Below are 26919 nucleotides of genomic sequence, written 5' to 3' on the forward strand. Positions count from 1 at the left end.
TGGTCCATAAACTGGTTGTTGCAGATACCCATTTTTGGAGATGTTATGAGTAATTGACATTTTTCACACATTGTGAAATTCCTTCATTTTACTAATGACAATGACTATGATGAAGCAACTTCTCAGCACTGAAACTGTACAAACAATGGGATGTGTATCAGGCAATCATCAAAAATATACAGAAGGTGTATGTTCCTGATTGTGACATAAATATTGATGAAAGTCTCATGGGTTTCAAGGGTAGGCTTTTGTGGATATAGTACATCACTTCCAAAAGGGCATGATTCGGTATCAAGTTCTACATGCTGTGCAAAGCAAGCTCTGGATATATCTGGAATATTATAAAACAATATTTCAACATCTGATTGAACAGTGCCTATGTGTGTGACTGTTTCAAAACATATACGAAGCACGTATGCCAAATTTTCATCAGCACAGCAGTGGACACTAGACATGCCTTTCTTACTATGATTATGTTTAATTTTTGGTGTTTACATCTTTTTGTTGCACATAACGTTTTTTGTTGTTGAAAAAAATTCAACACTTTTGTCTGTTATTTTTAGTTGTAAACATAATGCTAAGGGGGGGCTACACATGCCACCTAATAGAAAGAAATAAGAAATAATGTACTTTGAGGGATTTGGCAGGTGGCACGTTGGCACACTGGTTAGCACTACTACATCACTTTTGAAAGATCTGACATAATGATTTTTATCTAATAATAATATATAAAGCAGAGTCAATGTGTGTATGTATGTTTGTTTGTCTGCCTTACAAATCTGCACCGGGTGTCCGATCGGCACTAAACTGGGGATGGGGCTCCTTTGTGACTAGGAGAAGGTCATGGGGTATGTTTGGTTGGGAAAAATGTTCGTGGTGAACCACAGGGCACCTTTTCACTGACACAATGTTCAGCACACGTCCCCGTACTCATCATTGACAAGATGGCCACATGTTGCAACAGAAGTTCACCGCAGCGCCATCTAGTGGCAGCTTTGGTCTCTGTGCGTCGCTCTTTACTCATGTTTCTATAAATTGCCAAGAGATGGAGGAAGTGTCCAAGTATGAGAAGGCTGACTGCTTTGATCGGGTGAAGGGGAACTGCTGCATGGATGTAAAACGTGAACGACGCAGTGCACGTGACCGGCTGACAGACCCGCGTTTCCGCATGTCACACTCCCAAACACACAGATAGTGTTGTATTTCATTTGCCAACTTCTGTTCTATGCAAGCACGTTTGAACAGAGACTCGCCTTAAAAAGACAGAATCCTTCCCCCACCATTTTCCCCAAACACAGCACCGGTTGTATGTCACTTCTCTCTGTAGTTACCCTAAACAACGTCCGTTAGATGGCATCATGGTTCAACACAGACACTCCTTACAAACAGAGCACCCCTCCCCGCCATTTTTCCCAGTACGGTTTCAGTGCTACTCTTTCTCACTGGCTTTCCGTATTTGTGGTGCTATTTGCTCCCTTTCCGAGTGACAGTACGATTTCAGTGTTGCTCTTTCTGACTGACTGGTGCTATTTGTTTGCCTTACGACATATTGTAAATAACGTAAATTAATCTTACTGTGGTGCTTATTCCATACGTAATACCATGTAACACATTATAATTGTCCTGCTTTTCGCTAATATACCCATGCCACCGAAAAAAACATGTAGAATTGGAAGGTCCACTTCAGATGCCACAAGAAAGTCTATTTTAAAGGCGTCTGAAATGCCACAGCAGAAAGAATCCAGAGTGGAGAGGAACTTACAATAAAATGTGAATCAGAAAACTGTTCTATTTCTATGTTCTGTTTCTTTCATTTGGGAAATTCACTGATTATAGATTCCCGGGCAACGCCAGGTACTCCTGCTAGTATTATATAATACTACTATAATTTTGACATGCTTTGTAAATGCAACTATTATTTTAAAATGTCCTATGTTTGAGGTATGATATGTTTTATTACGTGGTTGTGTCATAGTTACTCTTGACCCCAAAGACATGAGGGCAGAGTTAAATGAAAAGTAAACTGGGGCTGCATAACTGCATATGGATGTATGCCCAACCTGCATACATACTAAGGTTAGGAAAGTTTCCAGCCCATGACCATGAATGTGGACTAGGTGTGATAATGGCACACTAAATCTATTCAAGGAATACTTTTCTTAACCTGTTTATTCTATTTCAGGCTCTTGATGGCACTGCATATTTGGCATTAACCAGTCTACTATGGCACATGTATCCCTTGCAGGGCACATACACATCTATCTATCTATCCATCCATCCGTCCTTTCACGGGGAAAAATTAGAATCAGAGGACTGATCATAAATCCCTTTTATTAGAATAGTGTCATGTTGGGTGCCACTTAAAGTGAAGGTTGTTTAATTAAAAAACTTGTTTCATTTGTATTTTAAACAGAACAATCACAATATTAGTGATAGACATTCATAGAGATAGGACAATATTTTATAGAAGCTCAAGAAATATTATAACAAAAAAGAACACCCCTCAAACACACACCAGAATTTAAGAAAAAAGAAAAACTTCTGCTTTCACTAATAGTCAGAGAGCAGTCACTGTGAGGCATTATAAAGGTGAATTGCAGTAGGCATGAAGGAGCCCAAGTAGCATTTCTTGACAATTCTGTTGCATAATTTATACAGCATAGAGAGGATATACAGCATTATTCATAATGACCATCAGTTTTATCTTCATATTCTCCTCTGCTACTACCTGCAGTGGGTTGACAGTACATCCTATAACTGGACCTGCCTTCTTAATTAGAAAGTGAAAGTGAAAATTATACTTGAACAGTATATAAACACATATTGCTAATAAAACAATAATTAACCTTCAAAACAGTGAATAGATTTTTGAGGCATATTGTATTGGATTTAATGATTTTTGAATGGTCACATAACTAAGTCACTTGATTCCTGGTGCTGCACAAGAAATAAAGTAGGCAAAAAATAACCTCTTACACAAGGTTATTTTCTTAAAGAATATTTTTCACACGATCTCCACCATTTCAATCAATTCATCAGAATGCATTTGCAAATTGTTCAGTGTATCTCTGTTTTTGTTTAACAATTTAATAAATGGAATACAAAAGTTTCAGTCATGTAGCTAAACTATTTCTAAAACTGCATACACTATTAGCATTTTATACAAGTGATGGTGTATGCTAATTAACAGTGCTACTCACCTATAGGTGTCTCCATTTGATCTTCCTCTACACTTTGAAATAAACACTCACAGAGAGGGGCGTTGGCAGAAATATTATTGTCTTGATTATTTTCCAAACAAGGCCAAAACAAAAATGGAATCTCGTGTACTGAATGTCACTGCTCACTCACTCTCCTGAATACAGCAAAATCTGTGTCTACCACAAATTTGTGTATTATAAGGTACAAACCTTCTCTATTTAAACATTTAATTACAACTTGACAAATACTGATGAAGAACTTGACAAACCGTCCAGCTTGAAATGTATAATACTGCCTACTGACCTTGGGCTGAATGCTGAACTTCACTCCCCGCTGCAGCCTGTCTCACCTTTTTGACATTTGCTATTGTTCTTACAATTCTCAGTGGTCTGACAAAAGAGTCCTTCAAACTATCAGTAGTGTTAAAAGAAAGAATCTGCCCTTGCCATGGCATGTTAAACTTAATAAAAAATCTTTGCACCTCTCTTACAGAGTTATTATAGATTCGTGGATTGGGTGCAGAGGTGGTGCATTGGTGATGGTGGTATTCACATCAATGACAGGTTGGACTGGTTGCATAACACTGAGGAACTATAAAAGAAAAGGCAGAACAGAGATTTTTTCTTAGGAGAGTGTATTCCTTTAATGTGAGACGTGACCTCCTTAACATCTTCTACAGCTCTGTGATGACCAGTGCAAATTTCTACACTGTGGTGTTCATCATGGTGATCAATATCACTTCAGGAGAGGCCCACCAAATCAACAAGCTGATTAAAAGGACAGGCTCAGTTATGAGACGCACTTCGGAACCCCATGCAGGTAGAAGTGAAGGAGAAAATGAAAACAAAACTGACATTATGAACAATGCTGCACATCCTCTGTCTGACATAGAGTACTTTCAGGCAACACATTATTCAGCAAAAATGCGTCAAGAAGTGCTGCTGGGGCTCCTTTATACCAACAGCTATATGTCTACATAATACCTCACTGTGACTGCCAAGTCAAAAATTGTCTTTCTCGTTTATTTTTACCTTTTCAGTTATTCTGGTGTATATTTGAAAAGGGCTTGTTGTTTGTCATTATATGAAAGTTGGAAGAATGGAGAAAGGGAGAGCCATTGTAAAGAGTGGATAAGCTTAAATATCGCTTTTCTATAAGTGAAAATATAGAAAAGAGAATGTTAAGATGGATCTGTGTAATTACAGAGAAGGGCAGTATGAAATGAAATAATCAGAGGTGCAACAAAAGTGGCAGAAAAGAAAGTAAGAAAGGACAGGAAAATAGGCTGAAGTGGTATGGACGTGTGATGAAGAGAGACCACGAATACGTGGGCAAAAGAGTGATGGAAATGGAAGTACACAGGAAGAGAAAGTGAAGGAGGCTAAAGGTTAGGTGGACAGATACAGTAAACGAAGATCTGAAAGAAAGGGGTCTTACTGGGGGTAAGTGCAGGACTGTGCTGTATGGAGAAGACTCATCAGGCACATCGTCCCCACTTATAAGTGAGAAAAGATCATCATCATATCTTATCACGCCACTGCCATATCCAGGTAAGAGTGGCGTCAATAGAGTTCTTAAGATCTTCATTGGTGCATGTAGGGTCTCGGGAACAGTCATGGAGAATGTGGTCCATTGTTTGGGTGGGCTCACCACAGGGACATTCAGCGCTTGTTGTGAGGCCCTATCTAAATAGGTTGTCCCTTGTTTTTCCCACCTTTGACCTAGCTCAGTTAAGCACGACCCAGTCTTTCCTAGAGAGGGATGTTCCATTGGGTAGATGCTCTTGAGGTGTAGGAAGAGCTTCATTGGGAGGGCTACAGTCAGTCTCTTGCCACATCTCAGGCCTATGTTTTGTGGACTGCTTTGGATTAAGGGGTTCCACTGTGGCAAAACTCTGATGAGAAGGTAGTTGGCGATTTACCTCCTGGTGATGGTAAAGTGGGTGTCTGGAGTCCATCAGTTGCATGAATCTTTCTACTCTTGAACAAATGTACTTTCTTGTCGTTTATGGGGAGGTGCGATCCCAGCAAGTCTGTATAAAGCAGGAAGGCACGTTGATCGCAATGTACAGATGATGATTCGGCATGCACTATTTAGCTCAGGGTCAACTTTGTTGGCATGCGTTGACCTAACACACACTGGTGTGCAATACTCTGCTGTTGAATAACAGAGTGCCATGGGCGTTGATCGCAGGGTCTTAGGGTCTGTGGGAAAAGATGAAGAGAAAGAAGAAAACTTCATTGAACTCCTGTAAAAAGTCAAATTTTGCCATTGGGAAATATTAAGTTCTATCTAACTCTAAAAAAGAAACTCAAATAATAACACTTATAATAAAAACCTGGTTAAAAAAACATTAGAAGGTCAGACGTGGTAATCCAAAGTATTACTGTACATGAAACAAATTATCTCACAACCCCCACAGTAACACAGCTTGAGCACACCTACCTGTTGAGCACAGTTTGCCTGAAGGTCAAACCGAGAAACGAAATTAGATTTCAAATTGAATTGTGGTGCTAAAAGTTATTCCAACCTTCAGTTCTATTACCGGTTTTTGAAGTTTTGGAGTGTGCGGTAAAAGAAATAATATCCGATCTTATTTTCAATTTTGACACAAGCTTCTAAAATGTAAATTGGAGGGTCTAAGCAGGACTGCACTTTTTAACACATCCCATCTTTAAATTCACCGGAGCCATCGGCGTAACTTTGTATTTGTAATCATTTTTATTTAATAGTTTTAATTTTCAAATTCGTGGGTCCACTTAACAACTTCGCCACTCACTTCAGCGTTGTCTTCCATGTGGCAGAAAAAATACATGATCGTCAAAGTGGGGACTCATTTTGGAGACAACGGGATTTCGGTTAGGTTCGAGCAGCGCCGGTTCAAGTGTTCCCAGTCGTAGGTTCTCGGCTCTTTGAATATTTAAGCAGGAGCAGTGGGCGTGACTTTCTGCTCAATCCTCGCATGGGAAGGCGAGACTTCAATGTTTGACCGTATTAAGGTACGCTTCACTCTCCTTAGTTGTTTACCGTTCATTAAAAAGTAGCAGGGCTTCTGAAAAGACAAGAAAAAAAAAGCGCGAGAGCCTCGTCCTCACTTGGAGGTTACGCCCTTAAAGCCGACGTAACCACAACAATTTAAATGCCTCAAGGTGGACATGCATAATGTAATAAACGCTTCTTTCCTTCAGTTATCCGTGAAGGACACCAACTGAGTAACGTCACCTCAGGTGCACCCCAGAGACGCGCACTAAACATTAATCTCACCCCTCCCGTCCCCTTTCCCCCGCCCCTTCTGGTTTATCCTAAGGGACGCTCTTGCGCTCGCTACTTTACTCTGGCTGCGCTGATGTGCCTTGCGCTCAGTCAGCTCTCAGTCTCGCTCTCGCTCTGTCTGTCTGATCTCACTGCTGTTTTCCATCTTTGGAGATTATTTCCAGACAAGGGCGAGGAATAGTGACTACCACGTCTTTCTTCTTTCTGGGGAACACACTTTTCATAATTATTTAAATGATTTCCAGAAGTGAAGCTTTTGCATTTCCCGAATGTGATGCCGTGCTTTAACGGTTAAAGTAAGTGCCAAGAGACTGCCTAGCCAAAACGAACAATAAAAATTAAAACAGCGGCATCGAGAGCGTGGCAATAAAGGGCTAGCGTACAAGACTGTAACCGGAGCGCAGGGATCCTGGATTGTATTTATTGTATTATTTTGTGACCCTTTCAAGTCTGCGACCTGTTTTGTACGAGATGAAAGTAAGACAATTTTAAAGATTAACATCGGGCAGCTTCTGTCTCAATTTTGTACTGGAGATAATTTATCGGAAAGACATGAAGAATCATCAGTTTGGAGTAATTGTCATTATTTGGATTATTTTAGAGGTAAGTTAGCTCGTTCAGAAGAAGAAATGAACCTATATTGTTTTATTATTGTATGAAAAGCGGAGTTAGGAAATAAAGGCACTTATATCAGCAGAGGATCACGAACGACTTTGAGAGCAGAAAGGTTATAAAAGACATTTAAGTACATCATTATTACATTTTGTCGGTCTGTTGATATTCTTTGCCTAATGATACATTATGAATAAATCCTAATTTCACAAGCGCTACAAAGTGGTGTTTGCCAGAATGTGGATGATGAAGCTGTAAATGACTACTTTTCAGTATAATACGGACTCGAACATGCTGCTATGCACATATTCTTTCACTCATCTTTATGTCATGCCTTGGTCGTTATTAAAATGTTTGGGTTGCTACACCGTCAGTATTTATCTTTCTGTTAGTTTTAATCTCAGTTGGAGAGATTGTGCATGATATTAATTGTGTGTTTGAATTTTAACTGATAGCAATAATTGATGTGTTCATAGTGAGCTGCTCAATATGAGCATACTGTACTTACTGAATCATGGGAAGGCTGAAAAATGTAGTCTTGCAAAGTATGTAAAGCGAATAATTAATCAATTGATTGTTAGTATTATTATTCTTAAAAAAGAAATTTAAAAAATCACACAATAAAAATGAATGTGTTCTTTAAAATAACTACAACACAAAGTTTTAGCTGAGGAAAATTAATTAACCTCTTTCTGTGAATTAATTATGATAATAATTGCATTTGTTCTGTGGGAGATCAATAATACAAACTTTTTCCTCTATCTTTCAAGCCTGCTTTAGGAAAGGGTATTACATCCAAAAATATTCTGCACATTTTTAGGTGTGTAGTTCAAGCAAGCTTAAATGCATTTGTAAACAAGAAATGGATCAGAACCAAAGCCATATGACAAAGAGCCATTTTTTGGATCATATGTTTCTTAGCACATTGATTTTATTCATTGCAAACTGATCAGCATATTTATATCAATCAACAAAGCTTTTGTCATATATATCATCTTTCAAATAGTGCAGTATGCCACACTTTTACAAAGTACTTTAAAGTATAATAAAAATAAAAATTATACAGAGGACAGCTAAGTTAAGTTACACCTGAATTTTAATTTAATTTAAATATCATCTAGGGAAATTAGATTATATGTTTTAATTACCAAAAAACCCTGATGCTTTTGAGCTGAGAAAGAAATGAATATAGATAGCCCTACGTCTCTAAGGGTGTCCTTGTGCATAGTCAAATATGATGTGGTCATAAAAATGTCTGATTTACATACAGAATAAGGTGCATAGTACTAACACATAGGAATTTGCAATAATACTGGATATACTGTAATAACTGACAGAATATGCCAGATTATCAGTGGTGGACGGCAAAGAGTATCTGCTAGTACTAAGAATTAAAGGTTTTGTCATTTGCATTCTACTGGTTAATGTAAAAACTATATGCAAAGGCCTTTAGTTTTTGCGCAATATGAATGCTGCTGAAGCAGATGATTGTTTTACATGATGTGTGGAAAAAACTTAAAAAAATGGATGGATGAATGTTGTGATCAGATTTTGCAACAATATATAGTGCCTTTCTCACCAGGCAGCCTCAAGCTCTTCAACATATTGCTTAGTCTTGATGAAGTTCACATGACTATCAATTTTTGTGCATGCTTCAATTACTGACTGTGTCCAGCAAGGTGGCAAAGAATGAACTTCTAAGGTTGATCTTGAAATATACTGTAGTGAAGGTTGTTAACATGTCTAAGAGTATTGCAGCCTTAAGGATCCAACGTCGTTGATTCAACTATTCATTGTCAATGTGGACAATGCCTCGTTGTGTCTTTGCCGGTCTTCCTCTCTGTAATCTGGATTTTAGTTCACCTCTTTAAAGACTTGCGCTCTCCTAAATTAACACTGTAAGTGTAGGTGTGTGCATGAGTGAGCTGTGTGATGGACTGGTGCTGTTTCAAAGGGTATATCCTGCCTTGTGCCCAGAGCTGCTGGATTAGGTTTTGCCCTCCATGACCATAAACTGGATGAAGTGGGTTACAGAAAGTTTTTATAAAAGCAGTATCACAGGTTTAAAATCAAATAATAAATAGGTAAGGTATCAGAATATTAACAATAAGGGAATTAACTACCATGATTAATTGATTGCAACAAAAAAAGAATTGCACATTTACTGTAATGTAAAAGTACACAAATAGACCAAAATTCCGAAATTTTTAATGTACAGTTTGTTTTCTGTTTCAACAAGACTTATCCAAGCAAATATTATTGCAGGAAGCAGACAGAAATCATTTGATCATCATTTTAATGCTTAACTAATATACTGATTTGTTCAATAGGCAACTATTTACACATTTGCTGAATTTACTTAATCCAATATTATGATAGTACAGTTCCAAGGTTAAGGTTAAGTTTCCAAATACCTTTGGAATGTGTATAGCAATTGTAGCTGCTATGATTCACCACATTTTTAGTGATGTGTTAGAATTGAATTGCAGGGCAACCCCAAATTTCCTTCAGACCCCTTCCTGCGGCACTGACGTATTACATTAAATAGTAAAATCAATTTATAATAGAAATGACCCAGAGAAACAGGGTGGAGAATCAAAATGTAAGAACTTAGCTATATACAAATCACATAAACTCAACAACAATGTTCACATTCTGTAACTGCATACCCCTTTTCCCAACACATACTGTATACAAATAAAACGTAAAATCATAAACCCAAAATATCCTACAAAGTCTACACAGTTTTGTCTCTTCATAAAATAAAATATCCTATAACGTTTCCAAGTCTTCAGATATGCTATCCCTGAATAAAACATTACTCACTCAGTCTCGATCCTCTTAACTGTCCTGTCAACTTCATTCTCTATACTGGGATCTCTTTGAGGTGGCCACCTCCAAACTGTGTAGGACTTCAGCGCTCCACTGAGATAATCTCTTTTCTGGCTTTGAATAGCTCACATCTGTCACCTCTACCATAAAGCTCGGGCTGTGTTTTTTCTCTTCTTTTTCTGCTTTTTCGCGCTCTTTTTTAACAGTACATCTGCGCCCGTTACTATGGCACCTTCCCGGAAATCGCTGCAACAAACCCATATCTCACAAAGGTCCTTCCTATTGACACGTGCCCAATATGCCCATTTTAGGTCTCACACTGTTTTCTGTACTTGCTCAGACAGAGGCAGGGTTCATATTGGTAATAACACAATAGAGTGACAAAAGAAAAAAAAGAAAAAGAAATTTATGTGGCAGAGCTACATGTGTAGGACACCATATTCACTGACACTCTGATTTTTTTACAGTTACTCTAAATGAAAAACCTACACTCCTAAGGGTAATAATATTTTGTCTCATTTCATTTGTTAATTGCCATTTTCTTGCCATTATCACTGGAACATTGTCCAAGTGGTAGTTCAGTGGGTGTAGTAACAACAGTCTGCCCCAACTCTTTAAAACACACAGAGGATTTTTAAGTAATCAACAGAAGTTGTGACACCTATGCCAATTTTTTGCTTCAACTTGCAAGGATTAATTTACTTCAATTGCCGCAAAACGTGTGCAGGTTGTACCCTAATAGTTTTTCCCTGAAGAAGGCCAATTTGTAATGTTCTGAAATTTTCTTGTTTCAGTTTTTGCTAACATAAACTTTCAATTTAAACATCTGGGAGTTTACTGCTTACCTTTTCACCATTTTAGGTCATTCGTTGCATTTCAACTGATTAAATTTGAAGAAAAATTAAGACTGTTTTCCTGCTTTTTACTCTCTTCCTTTTGGTCTTTGTTATTCCTTTTTCACTCCCAATCATTATCCTCCTAGACTACTCTGCTCTTTTTAAGTAAAATTGAGTCATTTCTCCTTGGGCACTGTTGCAGCCAAGCTGGTACTGACGTCTTCTTGAAAATAGACTCCCCTAATTCTGCATTTTGATGTGAAATTTCAAATTGCCGTGGGATATAGAGCATGGTAATATTTAAGATGAGTGAGAATTTCTTGCATTTTATTAAACAAAATATAAATATTTATAAAATGTTTTTATAACATGTTTCAGAATTATACCTTTGAAATATGCATGTATTATGCATATTCTTAATGTATTTTTCTTTGAAAAACCAGTTTACTGTATATAGAGTTTTATTAGGCTCATGTTAATAAATATTTTTATCAATCACATTCATTTAATTAGTTTCTGATTTTTCAGGTGTAAGTTTATGTAAAAATGAGGTTTTATTCTGAGAGTGATGATGTTTGATGTGTTATTATAGATGTAACTTGTATTCAACAGGAACTGTTAACTCCAAAAATAGACTGAATACAATGCTGAGAATTGCACTGTGAAAAAATTATTCTGTGTATAGTATTGCTTTAAAGTCACAAAGGCAGCAAGACAACCACAACAACAACAACATTTATTTATATAGCACATTTTCATACAAATGATGTAGCTCAAATTGCTTTATAGGATGAAGAAAGAGAAAAAAAGACAAGATATAAAAAATAAAATTAGGCAATACTAATTAACATAGAATAAAAGTAAGGTCCGATAGCTAGGGAGGACAGAAAAAAAAAAAAACTCCAGACGGCTGGAGGAAAAAGAAAAAGAAAATCTGCAGGGGCTCCAGGCCACGAGACCACCCAGCCACCTCTAGGCATTCTACCTAACATAAATGATCTCAATGATCTCATAACAACAATCATTCAACACATTCCACATTAGCTTTGCCAGGAAACCCCTAATGAATATTTGTATAGTGAATGTCGTTGTAGCAGTTAGGACACACTCTCTCTCTCTGTCCTTCAGTATTAATTGTGGTGCTCTCAGTGCTCTTGTTATTATTTTTTCCAGATGTTTTCAAAGTGCTCAGAGAAGCTTAGTGGCAGGAAGGTTGTAATTCAAAAGTCTCAAGGTCGAGCAGGTTGGTGGGTGTGGTGCTTCAGCGTATTTTGATTTCAATGTTGTGGTATTTTTAAATCCCAGGGTGTGGGTAATGCTTTTTGTAACATTAAGATAACGTTGTTATAGTGTAAAAAACTGATCAACGTCTCCCTATACGTAGAAATACATGGAACCAAAGAACTTTTTTAGTGTTTCTACTGGCAGAGTCCAACAGAACCTTTCACAGAATAACACAACACAATAAAGAAAACAAAAAAGAAGAATGCAATTTAAGAAGGTAAAGTAAGAAAAGTAATAAAATAGTAGTAATAATAGTTAGAAATAAAATATATGTAAAATTATATTTAATAAGGAGAATATTTTATACAGTATGAGTTTATTAAATATACAGACCACAGTGTTGTGCTGAAAATTGATCTTCACTGCTGCCTAGACAATTATTACTATTACATTTATTAAGTGCATAGTTAGTGTGCTGCATAACCAGCTGCTGCAGATGCAAGAATTTGAATTTGAGCATTATTAACACTGCATTAGAACCATTTCTTGGGATTGAAAATTTTAGGCCAGTGTCTGTATGTTATTAAAATTACACAAACACCTGAATTTAATTATTTGATTTTATTTTGTTGATCATCAGCTCTGATAATGGCATTATAGCAGTTTATTTGGTACTAGCCAACCCGCGGCGTACCATATGCCGCATAATAAGGCCGGTTTTTTAATGATTTTTAAGCACAGGAAGAAAATTAAAATTTGAAAAATCGGTAATGTAATAAATCAGCAAGAAAAGCAACATTGTAACAATGCACGGAACGAACCAACACACAATCATCCGTGACTGAAAACTGGCGGACCGTCATCTTCTCCTGCCAGACGGAGGGATGGGGGTGCACGACGCTCAGGCGCGGAGGGTGGAAAGGGAGGAGAGGAGAAGGACGTCCATTCTGCTCCCTCTGTCATGCTAGTCTGCTGATTTCTTGTTCAGTATGCACTGCCTGCTCATGTGGCCACCTCCAACTCGTCACTTGAGTTGTTGTCGTCTTTGCACAGTCCAGATGCACCTATGACTCACGTAGACTTTTCATTGCTCTGTGCGGTTTTGGATGCTTTTCTATATATAATCCAACAAGACACCCGACCACAGTAGTAGCGAGGGGGAGGGGGGTGTGTATAAATGGTAGGGACGTAATCAATGGGAGCGTATGAGTCGCACTTAGTGGGAATTCCACGGTTTGCAGCCCGAATGGGGTTCAACGGCTTACCCACGCCTCTCTGCGCTGGGTAGACACACGGCGAATCTCATGCATAATTATTTATTGAATGCTAAACACTTCTGGAAAGACACAGTTGTCTAAAACGGGTTGGTGTGAGAATACAACAGTAAGTGAATGAAAAGAATGAATTCTGGAGAGAACAAAATACAACACAATAGTGAAGACACAGTTGTCTAAAAAGGGAGGGTTTGAGGATACAACAGAAAGTGAATGAAAAGGTGGAACTCTGGAGAGAGCAACATATAATTGTCCGTGAGTGAAGAAGATGCATGTTTGTCGCAGATCGAATTGCTGTACGTAGCGTATAAAACAGTTTGCTATGGTGCACTCGGTCGTGCGTCGTAACCAAAAACTCGGTTTTTAAAGACTGCTTACTTTATTGTGTTTTAACCTCAGTTGTAAAGGATTGTTTTAAGGATCCCATGGGATACCCCTCGCAAACCGTTTTACACGCTGCATATGGCGATTCACCTCCGGGAGAAACATACCTCTGTGAACAGTCAACGTGGCTCGGAGGTGCATGTGGCCTCTGCGACAGACGAATATAAATGACGCCATTTTTTCTGTGTCGCCGCATCCAAGTTGGTGGGCATGGCTCTATGAATTGTCGTTGTATCCAATGGTCTTGGAGTTGCGTGTGCCATAGGTGTCTTACTTGTCAGCGGCTTAGTGAATCCACGCCCCTTCTGGCGTGCTTTCCATGGGTGTCTTGCCTTAGTGAATTATATATATAGAGTATTCTATAATTTAAAGTTAAGTTTAAAATGTGTAAGAAAAACAGGATGTATGTTTAAATAAGTAAGCCCATGATGCCACGACCAAATAATATTGGATCAACATAAGCTTTTGCTTAGGTTTATTCATTTTTCCTCAAATGAAAACTTGCTATTTATATTTGTGACTTAAGTATATAATTGCTGTGTGAGTAATAGTATATAGTGTACATGCATGCAAAATTAGTGAATACTACAGCCCACCCATAGCAGTCTCTCTTATGTGCTGAAGATGGGCAAAATAAGATATAAGAAATTAGCACCACTAGCTAAACCACTGCCACGTCTGTACTATGTCTGCTCACTTTTTGCTTCCTTTTGTGACATGGTAACTCATTAGCTTTTTTCTCCAAGTTTAAGTCATCCTGAAGTTTTTATTTTTCAGCCTCACTTTTTTCTTCTTTGTTTGACATGGCAACTCATTAGTTTGTACTGCCTCAGGGATTCTGAGCTTAGGTTCAAGGTGTGGCCCAGGTACTGCATTTGTGGGATTTGTGTGTTCTACAAAGTACCTGTAACTATTTTGGCTTTCTCACTCTAGCCAAAGATGTGATATTTATGTATATTTTCCGGTCTAAAATATGTCATTTTGTAATTGTGTATGGCAGAGGCAGCCTTAGGGATGTGCAGGGCCTAGTGCTGACCAATCCCACGTGGGACCATTTATGTCAAATGCTGTTACTGGTATGGGTGGACTGTAAAAATAATGTTAACATACACTGGATTTTCTCATTACAGTATTCAGCTAAATATTTGCATGATAACACACAAACTTTATCAAAATATAACGATATAATCTATTAAAAAAGTGCAATGCATAATTTATGATAGTACCACAACAGTGCGAAATGTGATACAGTGTTATGTGGAAATTAGCAGGGCCTCTTCTAGAAAAGTACCCAAATTGCAAGTATACTTTGATTCTTGATATGTCATAGTCAACTCATGTTGATGTCATGTCAGCCAGTTATCATTAGCGATACATGTTTTGTTCATTAATATTCGGACTATGGAATGGTATTTGACCTTGAACAGGGATTTTGAAAGGGTTCCTCTTAGATGCATCTCAAATATATATATACTGGAGAATATAACTTGACACATTTGTTCGAACGGGACACACGGACCTTAAAAGCGGGGCCCCTTTAGGTCTGGGGCCTGGGCGGCCTCCGCACTTGCCACCCCCAAACGCCGCTCTTGGTGTATATGTTTGTTCAACCTAGATAGACTGCGGGCCCCCATAACTCTGTGTTTGAATGAACAAATAATGAAAATGAATTAATGTTATTTCCTTGTTAATGTTCTATATTTTTGCAGCTTATCTAATTGAATCTTGTGAAGAATGCTGCAATGAAATTATTGTGAGTAAAGGGCCACCTGTGGTAACTAAATGCTCCAGTTACCATCCCCTGTTTTCTTGAACTTAAACTTCAGTACCAACTTGCTGATAAGTATTTAGCTCAAGAAAACTCTTTGCCCTAGTGCCATTGAGGAGTGCCAGAGAGTAACCTGTTTTTTTTGCCTTTTAAATTTGAGAGTATGGAGATGCTTTACTAAGTCTGAATGAACCATCTCAGCTCGGTTTTGTCTGGTACCTACAGCTGTTGATGCACCCCAGATATGTACAGTACTATGAAAAAGTGACACACCACCAGAGAAAATTATTTTAAGTGCTAATTGTCTGGATAGTGTTTATTTGCTTGTTTGATACACAATCCATTCCATGTATTTCCTACACCATCGGCACATCTTATACAAATTAATACGGCAGTGAGTAGCCAAACCGTGTGTACCAATAGTGCAATTTAACAAATAAATAGGTAAAGTAGATGTAACCGCATATCCGGACTGCCTTATGGAGAGCCTTGGAAATGGCTAGGCAAAAACACTTTGACATACATGAATGAATGAAAGCTTTATATCAGAAATAGCACAGCAAATGACCAGGCTGTCTTCAAGAAACTAGGGAAAACTGAAGAAAATGAAAACACAGTGGAAAACCAAAAAAGTGGATTGCTTTTTGTGTTGTGTGAGTCACTGTCTTGCACCTGAGAGAAGATGTTGATCCCAAAGGCTTCAAGAAAACCAACTTTATTCCAATCAAAATAGGAGCAGTCAGGGCATTTATTCAAACAGGGGCAACCACTTAAATACACACGACACAGCAAACAAACATGCCAGTGGCCAGGTTAGAATGACAGACATGTTATGCAATGAGGTTGCAAACTTGGAGCTGCCTTGGTGTCGCCGGAAATTTATACCTGACAAGACTGCATCAATAGCAGGCTTTTCCACAATGTGCTCGAAGGTGTCTCCGTGAAACACTTATAGGCTGATCCAGATCAGTTTGCCAGAGCTAAAACCTAAAGTCCCGTGGCCAAGCAGCTCATAGCTGTATGGAGGAGGATCTGTTCCTTCAGGAAGTCATAATCTTTAAGCCTTTTTGGATGAAGATTTTGCATAACCTGTAGGGCCTCCCCAGTCAAAAAGGGGGCCTTGCTTGTCCCAGGGCATCAATGTTGCTGTGCATTTGAAACAGAATAGGAAACACTCTGTGTCACCTGAGAGAGACATGTTCACCAGCACATGTCTGGGATGGACAAGGGCAGGGGACCCTGCAGGAGCCTCATCTGGCTCTAATGGTAGAGGAACATCATGTGCTTATTGAGGATCCATTAGTGCAAGACTCCACTTCTGTCTTCCCAAGAGAAGACGCTGAGCCCAAAGGCTTCAAGAAAACCAACTTTTTTACAATCAAAACATGAACAGTCAGAGTATTTATTCAAACAGAAGCTACCACCAATACACACAGACAAAGCAAACAAGCATTGATGGGGTCAAGCCAGTCACTGGGTTAGAATATTTCCCGCATCAACCATTGGGCGACAGACATTGTACATGGTGAAATACACATTTAAACTGTGCAGAGACATCCTAATAGAGATGCTTTTGTAAGTGCTGTTGCAAATAAGAACCCCTAATTGTGGAATGGCAACAAATAAAAGAGATTACTTATACACAAAACTATAATACATAAAGCAATTAGTGGCAAAAAGTCATTTTGAGTGGTGAGTCCAAATAAGAAATTTTTAATTGACAAAGATGTCCACTTAGAGTAGAATGATAGTTGTTGAACAGTAGATTGATGACTCTCTGTAGACTCCAATAAAGCAGCTCTATCGTGGTGTGATGGGAAGGTTCCTTTTCAGCCAGCAGTGTAGGGGATCTAGTCAAAATTGATGGAATGATGATAACTGAGTAATATAAATATATTTTATTCATCATCCTATACCTTAGGGATGGTTATTCAATTGGATAAAACAACAACTTTTAGCATGATAATGACCCCAAATACAATTTACACATAATTAAAACCTACTTGGAGTGGATGTCTGCAGATGGAACACTATGGCCACCTTACAGCCTTGACTTAAACACATCTAAAATTTTGTGTGATCACTTGGTTAAGGAGATGAATAAAAAGCAGTAACCCTAAAAGGAGCATTATGACAAATTCTGCAGGAAGCATGTAAGAGTTTAACTCACAGCTACAGTACTTAAAAAAAATGTACAGCAGTTTGCCTAAACAGATTGCTTTAGTTTTGCCTTCTAAGGAAGGCCACACAAAATATTTACTTTAAGATTGCACAAGTTACATATATTTTTTAAAACACACACATTCCTGTTACTTGTTATTGTATCAATATTTGATTCTGTTTATTCTTATGTTACATAGTGTTATTTATGAACAAATAATCACTTACTGCCCAGATATCTACCTATAAAAATAATTTTCTTGGAAAGCCTAAGATTTCTACACAGCTCAGTGACACACATCCAGCACTGCTCCTGGGTTTATCTGTAACAAACAGTGCTTCAATTCCCTATTGCCAAGATCTCCATGTTTTGATTTCTAGTTTTTATAAATTTAGTAAAGTTTAGTGAATTTTTTTAATACTCATTTTTGACTTTTCCTTAGGTTTGGGACCATGAAGACCCATGAAATATCATTATTTTCCTCTTTGAAATTAGCTTTCCCAATTTTGATATTATTTGCCATTTTATTTTTATTATTCTCCTGCAAAGTGTCTTGTTTAGCAAGTGCTACCATTTTAAATTGACCATTGCTAAAACGTGAATTCAGGTTGCAAGGGACTTGTCCCAGGAAGTCGTCATTGTTGCATCATTAACACATCAGTCTTTAAATTCAGATTACACAATTCACCTTAATTCCATTGTTTAGAAAGAGACTCTGTCTGCGGTAAGATATGACTTTGCCTGTCATGATTTGGGAAAAAACCTTAAATAACGCAATAAACATAGCATTACAAACAAGTGCAAACCTTAATAAAAGAAAATATGAAAACTGATCTGAAAGAGGAAAATAGTACAGGTGTCCTGCTACTAGTTTGTTCTGAGGATCCACAGTCATGTTTTACCTAGTAATCCTCAAGAATATGGCTTGATTTAAAAGTCAATTAGCATATTAGTAAAAATTGAGAAATTGTTATTTGCAACTTTGAATTCAGCAAAAAAACCTTGAATTTTCAAAATATAAGCCATAGATTAGGAGCCTTGTGACCTTGCAATTTTTGATCTGATTCAGCCATTTAAAGGTCATTTCGGACAAACATGAATACGCGCAACATCTGAAAAGTCACTGTGACTTCACAGTCTAAATCTGGTAAACTTTTAGTGTGTACACTATAAGGAATGGGCCATACATTTGGCAGATTTATATAACACATGAATATGAACTTCTTCATATTGGTAGCCTGAGTGCTTCTTTTCTGATGCCCCACACACTTGCTGTATGGCATGTTCAGGTGTGAATTCGGTAAAAAGCAGCTGGTTTGGTTAACACCATAGCCTGAACCATCCTGCTATTTGTATAATGTTTTTGTTATTGTTCTAGTTTGTTCTCCAGACACAATTATAATCTTAGACCAGGAAATTAATCTTTTTCAGAAATTCAAAGAAAAGGTAAAAACCAGGAGGTCGACACTATCAAAATGTGTAGTTGTAGGGGGATACCATAATTCAAAGTTAGGGAAAAAAACAAGCTTAAAATGCAAAAGAAACACAAAAAAATCAAAGTGCTAGTCTTTTATGAGAATATCCACAAACTTGGATAAGGTGAATTGTGTGACGTGGGTTTAAATACCAGCCTATTAATGATGCAATTTGTAGCGATTTGGTGTCATGTCCCTGACAACCTGACCTTGTATCTTAGCTACAGTCAACCAAACGGTGGTGCCTGCTGAACAAAATGTTGTCATAGGAGAAGCAATAAAAAATACCAATTTTGAGAAAAGAAGTTTCAGTAACAGTTCTTCCTGATCCCTCATGGTTGCAAACCTAAGTATGTCAAAAGTATTAACGAAGAAGATGTGTTAAATACATGCCACTCTGATTGCCACTGCTAACTAGCGAGAATTAAACTGACAGCAATGCACATCTCTGTATCTGACATTTATTTAAAATATTTTTTCTGCATTCATTATAATTAGTGAAAGAATATTTTTTTGTACTATGGTAATCTAGCAGACATGCAGTAATTGAAATTTGACATGTTGCAAATTGACATTTTTACAAAAACTTCAGCTAAGGGTGTATTGAAAGCCTCAATAATCATCATTACTTTTCCTCAAGTACAGGTTCATGCTGATGTACATCTTTATAAATGAGTGCATAATAATCATAAGTATACAGAGTATGTATTATTGAATAAGAGTGGGCACTGGGTAGTGGCTACTGAAATTTGTCAAATTCATATGAATTGGTTTTCTGTAAATTCAAGACAGGTATTTTAAAGTTGTGTCATCTAAATAGAAAATTAAAAATCTTCAATCTTCAAATGCAATCTCTTTATTATTACATGATGGGCATACTCATACTGGAGTAATAAGCATTGTTTCCTCATAGCTCCAGAGTCCTGGTGTTGAATCGGAGTACTCTGGTTTATCTTCCTTCTTTCAAAGATGTGTATGTAAGATTAATTCCTGACTTTGTGCTGCCCAAGTGTGAGCCAGTTTGAGTGTGTGTATGTGTGCATCAGCATGAATTTGCTCTGTGATAGCTTGAAGCCCCATCTAACATTTGCTCATGCCTTGCACTGGGAATGTTGAGGTCCCTCTGTCCACATTGCAGAGCAAATCCTGAAGGGAATGTGTACACTATAAGAAACTCATGAATCAAGATTAAAATGTGAAGGCTAAGTAGTCAGACTTAGAGGAGTTGTGTTTGATTCTCAAAGGATGCTTATGGTTGTCCTGTCCATTCATAGCTTTAAAGTGCAAAGTTCAGTAACAAAAGTAACTAATTTCCCATTTATGAAGGAACTGCTTATTATTCCAATGTAAACAGCTAATATGCTTTCACTTATTTGAAAATAACTTAATTGTACCTTCCATGTAAATGTCAGTAACAAACAAAAAAATAGACCTAATTTGTAGTCCCAGTATGTAAATTACAAAATTTGAAAACTGCTGCTGGTGTCTACCATACAGGTCAATTAGAATTACCTGTGCTATAATTTTAGAAGTCTAATCAGTATAAGATACTTGCATAAATATGGCATAAATATTGCTAATTTACATTTAATTCTGTCTACAGTGGCTTGCAAAAGTATTCGGCCCCCTTACACTTTTCCACATTTTGTCACATTATAGCCACAAACATGAATCAATTTCATTGGAATTCCACATGAAAGACCAATACAAAGTGGTGTACACTTGAGAAGTGGAACGAAAATCATACATGATTCCAAACATTTTTTATAAATAAATAACTGCAAAGTGGGGTGTGCGTAATTATTCAGCCCCCTTTGGTCTGAGTGCAGTCAGCTGCCCATAGACATTGCCTGATGAGTGCTAATGACTAAATAGAGTGCACCTGTGTGTAATCTAATGTCAGTACAAATACAGCTGCTCTGTGACGGCCTCAGAGGTTGTCTAAGAGAATACTGGGAGCATCAACACCATGAAGTCCAAAGAACACACCAGACAGGTCAGGGATAAAGTTATTGAGACATTTAAAGCAGGCTTAGGCTACAAAAAGATTTCCAAAGCCTTGAACATCCCACGGAGCACTGTTCAAGCGATCATTCAGAAATGGAAGGAGTATGGCACAACTGTAAACCCTAGCAAGACAAGGCCGTCCACCTAAACTCACAGGCCGAACAAGGAGAGCGCTGATCAGAAATGCAGCCAAGAGGCCCATGGTGACTCTGGACGAGCTCCAGAGATCTACAGCTCAGGTGGGGGAATCTGTCCATAGGACAACTATTAGTCGTGCACTGCACAAAGTTGACCTTTATGGAAGAGTGGCAAGAAGAAAGCCATTGTTAACAGAAAACCATAAGAAGTCCCGTTTGTAATTTGCCACAAGCCATGTGGGGGACACAGCAAACATGTGGAAGAAGGTGCTCTGGTCAGATGAGACCACTTTTTGGCCAAAATGCAAAACGCTATGTGTGGCGGAAAACTAACACTGCACATCACTCTGAACACACCATCCCCACTGTCAAATATGGTGGTGGCAGCATCATGCTCTGGGGGTGCTTCTCTTCAGCAGGGACAGGGAAGCTGGTCCGAGTTGATGGGAAGATGGATGGAGCCAAATAAAGGGCAATCTTGGAAGAAAACTTGAGACTGGGGCAGAGGTTCACCTTCCAGCAGGACAACGACCCTAAACATAAAGCCAGGGCAACAATGGAATGGTTTAAAGCAAAATATATCCATGTGTTAGAATGGCCCAAGTCAAAGTCCAGATCTAAATCCAATCGAGAATCTGTGGCAAGATCTGAAAAATGCTGTTCACAAACGCTGTCCATCTAATCTGACTGAGCTGGAGCTGTTTTGCAAAGAAGAATGGGCAAGGATTTCAGTCTCTAGATGTGCAAAGCTGGTAGAAGAGACATACCCTAAAAGACTGGCAGCTGTAATTGCAGCAAAAGGTGGTTCTACAAAGTATTGACTCAGGGGGCTGAATAATTACGCACACCCCACTTTTCAGTTATTTTTTTGTAAAAAATGTTTGTAATCATGTATGATTTTCGTTCCACTTCTCACGTGTACACCACTTTGTATTGGTCTTTCACGTGGAATTCCAATAAAATTGATTCATGTTTGTGGCTGTAATGTGACAAAATGTGGAAAAGTTCAAGGGGGCTGAATACTTTTGCAAGACACTGTATTTCAAATTTTAGCACTGGTGCAGAAGAATTTTTGATGTTAGTTTTTCCAATTTTAGGGCACTATAATGTTTGGGATATAGCAATGGCAGGTACTGTATATTAAAGCAGTCATACTGTATTTAGTACTTTGTTGCACATCCTTTGCTGCAATGACTGCTTGAAATCTGTGATTCATAGACATCAGAAAATGTTGAGAATCTTTTCTGGTGATGTTCAGCCATCTTCAGCTTCTGTTTGTTTTGAGGGCTTATCCACTTAATTTTTCTCTTTAGCATATGGAAGACATGCTCAACTGGATTTAAATCAGGTGACTGGCTTGGCCATTCAAGAGTGTTTCATTTCCTAGCTTTGTAAAACGCCTGTGTTACTTTAGCAGTATATTTGAGATCATTATCTTCTTGTTGGATGAACCACCATCCAATGAATTGGAGGGATTTACTGGCACTTGAGCAGGTAGAATCTATATACCGCAGAATTCATTGTGAAACTGTCGTCAGCAGTCCCATCATCAATGAAGAGAAGTGTGCCAGTACCTGTGGCAGCCATACATGTCTAAGCCATAACACCCCCACCATTATGTTTAACAGATGAGGTGGTTATGCTTTGGATCTTGGGTAGTTCCTTTTCGTCTCCCCCTTTGTTCTTGTCATCACTCTGATAATAAGATTAATCTTTGTCTGTCCACAAGACCTTTTATCCGGAATTCTGCAGGCTTTTCTAAATACTTTTTTGCACACTGTAATCTGGCGATTCTGTTTTTGTGGCTAACTAGTGGTTGGAATCTTGCAGCATTGCCTCTGGATTTCTGTTCATGAGGTCTTCTGCTGATAGTTGTCTCTGACTCACACACATCTGACTCCTGATAACTGTTCCTGATTTGTCAGACAGGAATTTGGGGCTTTTTCTTTACCATAGTGAGGATTCTTCTATCATCAGCAGTTGAGAACTTCATTGGCCTACCAGCCCCTTTATGATTATTGAGCTCTTCAGTACATTCTATTCCGGACAATTGATTTAAGGGGTTCCTAAGGTTTTATCGGGTCTCTAATGGTTTTATTTTTTTATTTCCAGCCTCATAATGGCTTCTTTGATTTTCATTGGCAGAGCTCTTGTCCTAATATTGAACTTTGGCAACTACAGAATCCAAAGGGTAGAAGCAATCCTGGATTTCTTATGCTTGTACTAATGAAGCATTGAAATGCAAACGAGTAATCATAAACACCTGTGATGCCAGTTATCCCAAACATTATGGTGCCCTGAAATAGGTAAAAAGTATGAAATGTGTAAAAAGTATTGTAATTTCTACATATGACCAAAATGTATGCAAATGTGTCTGCAATGTACAATGTGCGTTTTAATCATACCAGAATTGTTTGACTTGTAATTTTACACTATGGAGCAGAGGTTTAAATCAAAACAAAATGTGTCTTTGTCCCAAACGTTATGGAGGGCACTGTATGTTAAATCTATAAACAAGCTGTCCCTCGCAGCTCCCGCCATGTAGTAGTGAATTAGAAAAGTGAGGAGTGCCCTGCCTGGTTACTTACTCCTGATGTCACACTTCCCCCTAACCTTGACCCGCTACCTCTGTCTCGGATTAGCCGAATATATTGCTCCTGCAAGCGAACTATGATTCTTATTGCGATGAGAGAAGTCGTAAAATCAAATGGAATGTTCAAGCAAATTATAGAAAAAAAATCCAATCTAAATTTGTTAAGTAGTTCCTTTGTTCTGTAGCTAAGCGGAGGTAAGGAACGCCCCGAGGCTGACAGGTGAGTGAGGAGTGCCCCACTCCTCTCTCTTCAGCCTGCTGCGTGTTTCTTGGATTCATGCAAATAAATTTGTACCGCAAGCGAACTATGATTCTTATTAGGATGAGAGAAGTCACAAAGTCAACTGGAATGTTCAAGCAAATTATACAAAAAAACCTGATCTAAATCTGTTAAGTAGTTATCTTGTGAATAGCGTACAGACATACATACATACAGACAGACAGACTTTGGATTTTTTATATATATATATATAGAGATATGATGCATAAAAATTAATTGAACTGAAATTAATATTTGAAAACTGGTGTGACAAGTAACTTCATTAGCATTTTCCAAGGTGAACAATATTTGGATTGTTAATTTAAGTTCACATGTGTGTAAGACATTCTTAACTGTGATTCAAAAACATTTAAACAGATTAGAGATTGTTTCACCCATGTTTTACACCATATGTGTTTTCACCACAATGAACAGATGTTTTCAATATTTATCAGTCCCTTATGAGTGAACTAGTACTTACCCACAGAGCCTGTAGGTTTATCATTTGCCAAAATCCATCACTAAAGATCACTTGTAAAGTTACTCATCAATATAATGATTGTATTCAACATAATAATACTTTTGTTCACCCTTTATGTTTAGGTTAAAATTTATTGTCACAGCTACAGAATACAGTGAAATTCTTGCATGCTTGACCAAAATATAACATGTCACCACTCTCCTGTACCATGATTAGCAAATATTACCAGTTAAATGTGGTCCTTACCTGGTAACCTCTGGATTAGTAATTTTCCAAATGGAATTTAAGAAATCTGAGAGACAGAAGTCAACACAGTACAATTACAAAAATTGATATATTCTAAGTCAAAATCAACACTTGTCTCATAATGTTTTGCTTGGAGAACTTACATTTCATGCAGAAAATTACTGATCACTGACAGTAAGTCTACTAAACATACCATACCTAGAGAACCAGTAACACTCATCCTTGTTGATAACAAACAGATCAGCTAATAATATATAGGTTTGATATTCATTGTTAAGAACTGCAAGACTTACCATCATAGTGCATATCTACATGCAAAGTACAGTGTCATTTTTAACACCTACAGGCAAATTGTTTCTAATTTATATTCATTATTTTACCTTGTGACACATAGCACAAAGCATATTAATAATAGCAATATACATGTCTGTAAGTTATAGTTTCTGTAATTAATAATAATAAAAAAATGTTGTTTGCTTTTGTGCCATCTATGTGGAGTTTACATTCTTGTCCATTGACCAGATTGGTTTTCTCCAGGTACTCGGGTTTACTCCCATATTCGAAAGACAGGCAGATTATGTTGATGAGCTGCATCTCAAGACCACTGGTTTGAGAGAGTGAGTGAGTGTCTCCAGTAATGAAGTGGCACCCCTTCCAGTATTGGCTCATGCATTGTCCCTGTGAAACTGTAACTCTAAAATGGAAAAGCAGCTCTACAAAATGAAAAGATTAGAAAATTCAGGACATTTCAGATTAAATGTCATATAACTTCATGCTAAGATTCATACAGCAGTATATTTCCACCTGTAAGGTAGCAGCTGCTCATTTAGTACTAAAAAGGGAATGTTATACAGTGTGGAGACTGGCCCGGACACATACAGGCGGACACGTTCATTTCACCCACAACACGTTTATTTACAACAAAGTTACACAAGTGCACCACAAAAACCCCTAAAAGTTCCCAAAGTCCTGGCCACAACAATGCCTTTCTTCCACTTCAGGCCGCCTCCTTGCCTCCTCCAGCAAGCTCAGTCCTCTACGCTCCCGACTCTCGCCCTGAATGAAGGGAGGCGGCCCCTTTTATTATCACCTGGATGTGCTCCAGGTGGGTTCCGGCAATCATCCGCCAACATGCCCCTGTGTGGCGGAAGTGCCGGCTGCATCCCCGGAAGCACTCCGGGTGTCCCTGTTCTTCTTCCCCCCAGAACTTCCTGGTGTGGCGGACGTGCTGAGGTCCAGGGCTCCCAAGGCACGGGAACACCCCCTGGCGGTGACCACGGGCCCCTACAGGGTGGAGCTTCAAAGCTCTGTGCCCGTGACCCCCAAGGCAACCAGGATGGCAGCCCCCACGTGATCCAGGGCGCACGTAGACCCTCCTCCGGTCCCTCAAGACATTGTCTTTTTCATAAACTCTACTTAAGAATAGCCAGTTTTCTCATTTACAGTATTTGTATTTAAACTTATTTATTAGTTACAGTTGATAAAATGATACCAAAGATTTTTGCTTATTTTGTGTCTTCCCAGTTGATGTGCATTTCGTGATGCAGAGACTGATTAATTAAAACATTAAAACATTTCCGGCGCCGCATCCGAGTGGCAGCCTTTCCAGCAGCTCCGTATATGACTTTATCTTTTTACCTTTTTATCTCTATTTTTCTCTATTTCGCTGTTCATTTCTATCACTTTCTTTTATGTGGAATTGCTCCCTGGACACTTTTTACTATTTTTACTACTTGACATGGATTTTTACACTCCGAGAATCGCCTATTCAAGTAGTCAGCTTAATGCACTGAGAAGAAATGCTTATGCTGGTGTGGTTCCTTATTTACCTGACGAGGTAAGAAGACGATATCGGGGCAGCCGAGCCGGCGCAAAGATAAAAGATAAGACTACATTTATTTTTATTTATTTATTTATTACTATTTATTTATTTATTACTAAAATTAAAACTTGAGAGAAAATGGCGTTATAAACCGTCGGTGCCTTCTGTGATCCTGGGAAATGTGAACTCACTACCAAATAAGATCGACGAACTGGCTGTGCTGGTGAAAAATGTCAGAACCTACAGAGAATGCAGCTTGCTGTGTTTTAGTGAAACGTGGCTAACAACTACCATCCCAGATGCTAACGTGGAGCTACCGGGTTTAGCACAGTTA

At 38.2% G+C, this 26919-nt stretch overlaps 1 protein-coding gene across 1 annotated transcript in view; it reads left to right on the forward strand.

Moving 5' to 3' along the window:
* Nucleotides 1–6565: 6565 nt before the first annotated feature.
* Nucleotides 6566–26919, forward strand: part of vopp1 (VOPP1 WW domain binding protein) — a 539003-nt gene continuing 518649 nt past the window's right edge. The window contains exon 1 of the mRNA XM_039753501.1: nt 6566–7077. Within this exon, the coding sequence (XP_039609435.1) occupies nt 7027–7077 (51 nt within the window). The 5' untranslated portion in view covers nt 6566–7026. The remainder of the gene's footprint in view (nt 7078–26919) is intronic.

This window comes from Polypterus senegalus, chromosome 5 (assembly GCF_016835505.1).
Source record: "Polypterus senegalus isolate Bchr_013 chromosome 5, ASM1683550v1, whole genome shotgun sequence".
Lineage (NCBI taxonomy): Eukaryota > Metazoa > Chordata > Cladistia > Polypteriformes > Polypteridae > Polypterus > Polypterus senegalus.